Source organism: Ammospiza caudacuta, chromosome 8, assembly GCF_027887145.1.
Source record: "Ammospiza caudacuta isolate bAmmCau1 chromosome 8, bAmmCau1.pri, whole genome shotgun sequence".
In the NCBI taxonomy this organism is placed as follows: domain Eukaryota; kingdom Metazoa; phylum Chordata; class Aves; order Passeriformes; family Passerellidae; genus Ammospiza; species Ammospiza caudacuta.
The window spans coordinates 19,293,810-19,303,730 of NC_080600.1; the positions used below are offsets into that span (position 1 = coordinate 19,293,810).

The 9,921-nt window shown below is 40.7% G+C and overlaps 1 protein-coding gene across 2 annotated transcripts in view; it reads right to left on the reverse strand.

Annotated features, from left to right (window-relative positions):
• PARD3B (par-3 family cell polarity regulator beta) overlaps positions 1–9,676 on the reverse strand; it is a 387,748-nt gene extending 378,072 nt beyond the window's left edge. For both annotated transcript variants that reach the window (XM_058809265.1, XM_058809264.1), the window contains exon 1: positions 9,557–9,676. In XM_058809265.1, the coding sequence (XP_058665248.1) occupies positions 9,557–9,676 (120 nt within the window). The remainder of the gene's footprint in view (positions 1–9,556) is intronic.
• Positions 9,677–9,921: the final 245 nt, after the last annotated feature.

Consider the following 9,921-nt stretch of genomic DNA (forward strand, 5'->3'; position numbering starts at 1 on the left):
TTGTTTCAGTTTTAAAAAATGTACAGGTGAGATGCAGCACCACCACCCAATTTACTGATGAAGTATGACACAAGCTAGAGGAAGTCATTTGGTTTTGCCTGGGATAGAGTGAGGCACAGTTTTCACTGCACAGCTGCAAGGCTCCAACTACTTGTGAAAGAAAAAGGCTACAATGAGCCATTCTAGACTGAAACTGCTGCAAAACAGCCACATTGCCTCAGTCAGATTTGCAGAACCCCTGAATTACTTCTATTTCTAGAAAAGCTACAGACACACTGTCACAAGTAGCTTTCTTTATTGCTTACCCTACTCAGGCACCATTGTATTTCTGTCCTGCCCTTGTTGCGTTTAATATCTAGGACTGATCAAAAAAATTCTGAGATGAAACTTCTCCATGAAAATCCTTACTGAAATAGTTAAGAAAGCCTTATAGAAAAAGTTGCAGCTGGAAGAGAGAATTTTAATAGTTGTTCAACCAGGAATCCATAGGACGGCTGTTCTGCAAGGAGCTGCAGGGTGAGATGGCACATGGAATTCTGACAAGCTCTGCAAGAAGAAGTTAGTTAAGCAGAGTTCTAGGCCACATTCCATCTTCTTTGTTCATGAAACTCATCACTTACAAAGGGTCTGTATCCCAAGCAGCCTGCAGCCAACACTACCAATATGAGCAAAGCCTTTAGAGCTTCAAATTTGTAGTCTGGTTACACTTCTGGCTTGTGGTCAGAAATAAAAACTGCCAAGCAGAGCATGTTAGTGGAAATCTTTCTGACACTCAACATACTACCCACCAACAGAGTATCACAGAGGATTTAAAAAAAATTATAATCATCATCATTTTAGGCAAACTGCACCACAATGAATTGCATTCAACAAAAAAATGCCCAACCTACACGAACTGACGTGAACAGTGCCTACATTTAGCAGTAATAAAACTCTTTAAAATATTGAAAAACCATGGAATTATCCTCAGATATTCACAATGAAATTCTGGTCTTATCACCATTAATGACATCCAGCATTGCAAGACTAAAAAAAATAATAAACAAAGGCTAGCAAACACTAAATGGCCTCAAAACCTGTAGTTGGAAGAGAAACATAAATAGGGAACTATTTTACTGTGGACATCACCAAAACTTATAAAGACACACTGAAGTCTGCCTGTCCCCCTGGCACACCAGCCAAGAGGACAAGCTACAGAGCAGGTACAAAAAAATAACCCTTAATTGTAAAATGGCCTACAAATGGGTGCTCCAGGGTTTGGATACAGAATAAATACAGCATATACACAGGATATGTATGTAACAAATATATCATATACACAGGATTAACACATTAACACCAGGATTTATGACTCATCTCTCCTTCAAAGGACCAAAGAGACCTGCTGGATTATAACTTCTTTTGAGCTGGAACTACTCTTACTTGAACAGTACATTGTCATTCAAAAGAAACAGGAGATTATTATATAAAGGATTTTTTTGTGTCCTCTCAGAGAATCTATAATTCAGATGTTTAAGTTTGCCAATAAAGACCAACTCAGCTGTTGATGGATTGATGAGAATGAGATAGTATCTTCCACAAAAACGTGAAGGTCTTTTAAGGTTTTAGGAATGAGATACCAGTAGAGAAACTGATTAGTCAAAGTAAAAAAATAAAGCCACACAATTTTCAAGGAATGCAGGCCTCTGTTCTTTGGATTGCATGTAATTCTCCTTTAAGCATTAATTTTCTTCTACTGATTGAGAAATTACTGCATTTTTGTAAATGAAAATGATAGGGAGGGTGTGCATTATGATTTACCAACAGACAGTATTCTATTGGTAATCTGAAAAACGTTCTATTCTACCAGACAAGCCGTACTGCAAAATTGTTTGGCTCAATGGAGCCCCATCTTTGAGGTCAAAATCCTTAGCCAGGAAAAAGAGTGAGTCCAGTGCCGGATGTTAGCTTCTATCCATCAGACAGCATTCTGTGATTCCAACCCTCAGTCTCTGTAGAGTACAATCATCCATCTTCCTCCCTACCTACCCCTCATTCCAACGCTATCCTTATTACAGGCCATAAGAAGCATGTTCATTCAAGTATTCTGTGTTTTTCTTTTTCATGCACACAACAGCCAACAAAGAAAAACACTGAGGTAAGAAGTCTCTCTGTGGCAACAAATGTTGCATTCTCGTGAAACCAACGAGCAACTTGTCTGAACCTCTCACCTCGGGAGCATTCCCAAGAGCAAGCCACACGCCTGAGCAGCGCTGTGGCACCTGCCACAAGAACGCCAGGTCATCAGTTCTGAATGGATCTGTTTAGTGGTGACATAACAATTACAGGTTTACACTGGAAAGAAGACATTCCGATTTCATTAAAACATTACAGTAGTTCCCTTAATGGAGATGTCTCTAGCACAATGATTAGGCATAAAGAGGAAAAAACCCCAAAACACTTAAAAAACCAACTCTTACATACTTTCTCTTTAAAGTGAGGAAAACAGTCCAAAAAAGTCCTATCCAGCGCAAACAGTAATTTGTTATAACACTAAGTTTCCTTTACAAATAAGTTATTGAAGTAATTCTATGGAAGTAATCAAGTACTGACAAGAGGGCTTACAGAACTACCACAGCAACATATAACCTGAGGGTAACAAAAAATGCTTTTATTAATCACAATATTACACAAATACTGCAGAGGCTTTTTTCCCAAAAGTTCTTGTAACATAGTGATTTTCTGAATTTCTCATATGAAGCAGCTTTCTCAGTTTAACAATGTATTCAGGGCACTGTCTACTCCATTGGAATTTACAAGACAATTTCTATGAATAAGCCATTCACATGAGCCTGTCATTTCTGTTCAGTCACTTCCCTGACATAAAATGGGTATATCCTTATGCCTAAGATTCAATAATGGAATATAAAAATACAAAGCAGAATCTGTTTTCAATTATACTAATTGCTCAAGACCTTTAGTGTTATCATATTCATTAAGGATGAAACACAGGCATGTTTATAGGGGGTTAGAGGGAGTTTATAATAATGAAGCAATAGGTCTTCATGCCTAGGAAAGCTGCAGCTCTGACATTCGAATCATTAGGAAAGCCTAAAGAATGTTTTGCTCAACGGGGGAGGAAATCTGCTGCTACAGTAGCAGGATGCCAGACAGCACAGTATGTTGCAATTCAACTGACCTATCATGATGAATGAGTAAAGAGGAAAGTAAAGTCACACAACATAAAACATTATGCCCACATGGTTGTATCTGCTAAACTAAAGACATTATGTTTTGCAGAAAATATCAGTAAATCACAACCCTCAATTTTCAGATACTTAAACAAATAAAACAATTAAAACTGCATTTTATGCAGCAAGCAAAAGCACCTCCCAGTTCCAGCCCATGCCAGAAATACCACTTGAGGTTTGAATTCCTTCTTCACAAATTCCTACAAGTCTACTCAGAGTTCATCTTCAACTTGGCAAAGAGCAACAGCAAGCAGTCACTGCTTAGAACTCCGTACTACTCTTCAGTGATTTCCTCCTATGGCTGATTTAACATTCAGTTACTACACAAACCTTTGCTGTATCTCAGTAACAGCTGAACTGTGTTCAGAATTTGATAAATATGATCTGGGAGGAAAAAAAAATGGACACCCACTAGTATCACATACACTGCAGGTCAGGTTACTCTCATTTTGCTGTTGAATTTCCAGCAGTTTTATCCAGCTCTACCTTCAGCTGAGCTCCCCTGAAAAACATGAACATCAGCTAACTCGGTATTCAGCCAAAAGCCCAATACTGGCAATAGTCAACTTCTTATAAGGAAAAAGGGGATCAAACTTTTTTCATGTTATGAAGGTACATAATGTCCTAGAAGACATTTTCTATGACAAACCTAAATTCAATGGCAGTTTTTCTGCAGAGATTATAAACATCTGTGAGAAAAGGAGTCTGAAAATCTACCAAAAATGTCACTACCTCAACACTAGTGGCTATGATACAACAAAGCAGCAGATACTTTACACAAAAGTGATTAAAAGGCAGGCACTTTTTAAGTCTCAATTTTTCTGGGTCCCTGTAAAAGTGATCCAGAAAATTTTTAAGGGACCCGAAGTTCTGTCACTTTGTTCCCAATCTCAATGAAATATCACCACTAGCGTTTTTAGGTCAATAAGGAATTTCTGAATTCATTTGTCTCCTTCCATTTTCTTTACTTTCCCTACTCATATAGCCTGTACTCCCATATATCAGTCAGTTACAAACTCATACAATAGTAATGAGAAAGCAGTGTAATCAAGTTTTATTCTCATTTTTTAGTGCAGTATCATAGTGACAACTCTGAAGGCTGAATGCAGAAATTATAATCAAGCTGTTCATTGAAATCTATCAGTTGCCAAAACAATGTATAAGCTCATTAACATACTGGAGCTGATTAAGCATACTAAGAAAAGTATGGAAATTGAGTTAAAATAATTTCTAGGAAAAAAGTACTTGAAGACAGAGCTTAGAATTGTTTTGGTAAAACAAATTATGGATTCACCCCATCCCTATTAAAGCAAAAAAACCAAAATAAACTAAGACAAACTAGGATAGGGAAAAATACCAAACCTAGAGACCAAGTCCAAGACAAAAGTACACAAGAGCCACACAAATACAACTCTATTACTCTGCCTTTATAAAGGACCAAATACTTAGAATTTGCCCAAAACAGAAAAAAAGTCATAAAAAAGGACTTCTTTCAAAACATTTCACATATATCTTCTGAAAAAGTCTCCTGGTTTTACAAACATCTTTTGTAAGCATTAGAGTCAGAAGAATTGTCATTCTCCCTATCCCAAATATATTTAGAGAAACTACAAGAACATTTAGTTCTCCTACTGTTTGCTGGCTGATTTACAATAGCAATACCTAATTCCAGAACACTAATTGTCATGTGGTCGGCAAGCAGGAACAGAAAGAAACTGAGAAAGTATTTTATTAGTAGAACTCACAAAATTATACAAACAATCAACCAGCAGCATTAGCTCTCTAAGTGTATCTAATTTGGGAAAAAGCATCAATACAACCCAAACCACCTATTTTTTCTCATTCTAATCAAAACCACCCCATTATTGAATTAACCTACTCTTTTACTGCTTCCTGCTCACTCTGACTGTAAATCAAAATTCTCATCACTATTCCAGGATTAACTGGGCGCCCTCTGTATGTTCTCACAAATGGAAAGACACTCCTGTTGCAAGTGGAGATCAAGTTCCAGGAAGACAAGGCAACTAATATTGGTCTGTCTCCATCCCCATTCCCAAAGGAGGCTCACAAAGGCTCTTAAGAGCAAGCCACTCAAGAATTTAACTGTGCCTAAAGTGACAAATTTTAAACCATAAATGCAGTGATTATTAATTTTGCTGCATGACTTCCATGTCCCACTCATTCAGCTGGCTTCCAAGAAGGAGACTGCAGACAGCCAAAGTAGTCACTTCAATCAAGCCATGCAGGTAAGTGCCATATATGCAAACACTAGAAAATGAACACACAGATGATAACCACCACTTCCCTGTCTCTGGCTCCTCCAGAGAGATAAAGAACATCTGGAGCAGCAAGATGTTTTACACATTTTCCTCAGAAAAGTTTCACTGCAGCTTAAGAAAAAGCCACAGTGGATTTCACTTTGCTAGCCTCATTTCCCTGGGCAGACATCACTTTCTGTACCAACAGCATTCAAGGCCTCAGAGACAGCAAGCAAGTATCTCCAGCTCAGCCAGGACTCCACTGCAAAGCTGGCAATTCAACTGTTGCCTCAAATGTGGGAGAACAGCATTTCCAAGGCGAGAGATGTGAGCACAACAGAGGATCTACCTTGAGTGCATTTAGCCCCATTGCATTTTAAGAAATTGCCTTCAACAGGGCCACATAAATCCAAACATCACAAGAGCCCATGGAACCCTCCCATGCTGACCCAGAACTCCTCTTTTTCCTCTCATTCATATATTTGGGGAAAGGGGAAAAAAGTCTCTGACAATTGACTGAAAAACAATCGACAAGGACCTGCATCCAAGGCTAGGTCTTACAGCTACGGAGAAGCAAACAGGATCAGGCACAGCAACTCAAATCTTTTGCAGTACATCTGTTCTCACTCAAGCAAAGAATCCTAAATGCAACACATGACACACCACTGCTCCCCAAGGCACCAAAATATCAAGTTAGGGGCTGGGCTGATGATAAGGAATCATTAATCCTTCTGTATCTACCTGTCAGCAGGAAGCCTTAATGTACATTGCTAAACAGCAACAAGAGCAGATCCTGGGTCACAAGAATTCCAACAAACTTCATTCTGCTCAAGTAACTTTTCTGAGATGACAGTGACTTCCCTGAAAAATTATTTATAATCCTCACAAAGCAGCTGTTTGAAAAAATTTCTTAAACATCTATAACTATTCACAACACAAAATCCTAGACCACAGGAATCTCTTGGTTGATACTGTAACAAAAAGTTCTTAATTCCAGGCAATAATTGTATCCTCCAGTGAATCAGACAGGATCTGCCCATTCAGGAACTACTCCAGTACCTCTAAAAGCCACTAAATTCAGTAGCATTGAGAAGTAATTACTGTCTGATTTCTCAACTGAAATTGGTCCAGTGTTCTGGTTCAGTTAACAAAGCAACTTCATTAACTGAGGCAACTGAGCCTTTGTGACCAAACCTTGCCAACACAGTCCCGTCAAGAAACCAAATCAAATTTGCTAAGGAAACACAGGAGGCTACAATAAGCAACTGCCCACCAAGTTCTCAGCTATCTACCAAAAGTCTCACAGAAACCAGAGACTTAATCATTTACTGCATCAACTTTCCTCTCACTACAAATATAAAGAAGTGCAAAGTAGTTTAAACCAATTCAAAAATGTTTGTTTGTATATGTGTATTCAAATATTTTACAGTATACATTAATTAATAGTCTAATGTTGTACCTTCCCCTTTGCCACACAAGTGACTGTAGTGTAAGAGCAAAACTAGACTTCCAGGACAACTCCCAAAATGCAGAGCCTCTCAAATATTTTCGTGGTATTTGACAGTACCATAACTAATAAAAAGTTCCTAAAGTTTGTATCCTAGCTACCTTTTTCATTTTCCCTTCTACAACTATTGAAGATATTCCTTCTATCAATTCTCCCTCCCTCTCCAAATATTTCAGGCACCTTAACAATAAAATTTTCCACTTAGCTCTTTTAAAACATTTTAACACTTAAAAAAAACTTACAAAAAGAACACTTAACACGCCAAAAGAAAGAGCAGCATTCTGTCACAAAGTATTCCAAACATTCTAAATATTTTGAAAAGAAAAACAAATATTCGGTTATCTTTAGCGCAAGCCTGTTTATGCACACACCTCACAGCACATTTTAGCTGATTATCTTGAGATAATCCCATTCCCATTAAGATTCTACATTTAAGAAAGTTAATTTCAGAAAAAGCTAAGAGAAGGAAAGTGGCAAAACACCCAATCCACCATGTTACATCAGACAAAAAATACTCCAAAAGGTAATAAAATTAATTGTTTGAGACATCTGTATGATCTGTTTTAGCAACCCCAAATTTCCCCCCAGGAAAGCAATCTAATGTTGAATGATGCTTGTCAAGATAAGAAGAAATTTATCTTTCTGGCCAGTTGCACTGCAAACCTTGTAGATTGGAAGCCAGCTAATCAAAGTACTACAACAGAACTGTTTACATTTCCAGCAGGGGGGAGGGAGAGAGGGTGCACAAGGTACAAGACTTTTTTTAGTAACTTGAATGAAAACCTATTCTGCTTTTCAAGTCCTTGGGGTGCTCCCCCACTCTGCCTCTTTACACATCCTTTTATAAACTCTAGCTCTGAAGCTCCATTACTCAAAGTGATCAGCAATTTTTGAACAAACTGGCCCATACCACTTTGTCCACCTATGATGCAGAATAAGGAACTCAACATTTCTATAAGGAAATAAGCTGAAAAAAACCCACCAAGCTTATTTGCAAAGGAAGAAATACAAGGTCAGAAACATGAACTACAAGGTCAGAAACGTGGACTCTGGCCTCTGGCTGTCCTATAAAGAAAGCTGATGTTTTTGACCTCACACCCAAAGGGCATAAGAGAACATAGGAGATTATTACTAGACATTAAAAAAAGATCTTAAGATACTAATTAATAGCAAATTGGTTACAAATGCATGAGAAGAGCAGTACACTCAAGTGTCTGGCATTTATCTGAAGCTCTCACACTGTTGGAATTTCTATCCTATAATTGCTTATTGAGCCTTCTAGAACAGTCAGGGCCTCACCTAGAAAGGCAGGCACCCTTCTACTTCTTTCTAAAGGGATAAAAAAAGCAAATAAAGAGTAGAGGAGGAAAGGGATTTAAACTACTTATACAAAGGCTTCGTAGGCCACCTTTAAGCCATCATCATGAGACTAATTTCAATCTCACCACAAGCACAAATCAAGCTGAAATCAGTTTGTAAATTTCTACATTCAACACAGCTGAAAGTAATTCTGTTTCTGATAAAGCCAATCTCTTGAAGGCATATTTCAGTAGTCTTAACCATGCTTCAGTGCAAAAGATCTCACTGACTGCTGACTCTAACAGTACCAAGAATTCTACAAGCATTTTCTAATTATTACACAAAGACAGCATCATTGGGAAAAACTACTTTTAAGAAAAAATATTTGTCAAGCTCTATGTGTCTTAAGGCAGGTTAGAGCCTGACACTTGCTCAGAGGGACCAACATGGAGACCATAGCAATCTCTACTAGATCAGTCTCAGCTGTTCAGGATGTATTTAACATAGTAGCAAGTTTTTCTCAAACTAAATCTGCAAGAAGAAGAATTTACTTCCAGTTTTGCATTCAGGATATCAAGCAGATGACTGGGCCCATAAGAAATTAGCACATGTCACAAAACAGAGCCCTTAAGATGTTGGCTGTACTTATTACTCGGACATTTTAGGAAGATGAACACAATACTGCAAGTCCTTAATTCATAGTTTGTAACTGGAATCTCTTTCACAGAGCAGTATTTGCAACACTAGGCCTTTAATCAACACTGAACAGTATCCCATTAGCCTTCAGCACCGGCCTCTTGGAGAAAAAAAGAAAAAATATTTTTATGCTCAATTAGTTACAGCCAAAGAAAAACTTGGAGCTCCTTTCATGTAAAGGAAATCACCTTCCCATGCAGATAGCACCTCACCCAGCAGCTGATGCCAGAAAACACAAGCTTGAACGAAACTGACTTATTGTTACGCTCTTGTCTGTTTCAAGTTTGTTAGTCAACACGCACAGCAGTAACAGCCATGCCGGCTGGGCAGCTGAGCGGGACACGCTCCCCGCCCGCCGGCATCAGCCGCTCACACAAAGTGTCTGCCAGGGGCACTCAGGCAGGGGGACAATGTGGACAGTGTCCGTGTTCCCGCGGCCGCAGGGCCCGGAGCCCACCCGCCCCTCCGCGTCCCTACAGCCCGGTCGCCCCCGCCGCGGCCCCGGGCCTTCCCCCCGCCGCCCCCCTCCCCGGGCTGGCTCCGCGCACGGCCCGGCCGCCCCTCACCTTCTCCTGGGCCTTGCGGTAGCGCTGCAGCGCCTGCTGGGTCAGGTCCCGCACGCGGAGCTGCCCGTCCTTGCAGGGCACCACGATGCCGGTCCGCCCGAAGCACACGGTCACTTTCATCTCAGCGCGCCGCCATGCCCGCCCTGCCCGCCCACGAACGGCGCCCGGCCGGGCCCGGCAGCGCCGGCAGGTGCGGCTCGGCGGCCCCACGGGGGCGGGCGGCAGGTGCTCCCGCGGGGCTGCGCCTCGGAGCGCGGGCAGCGCCGGCAGCGAGGCCCGGCCGCGGCCTCTCCTTCCGCCGTGCCCGCCCCGCCCCGCGCGGCGCTCCGGGAGGCGCGGGCCGGGCCGGGCCGGGCGGGGCGGCC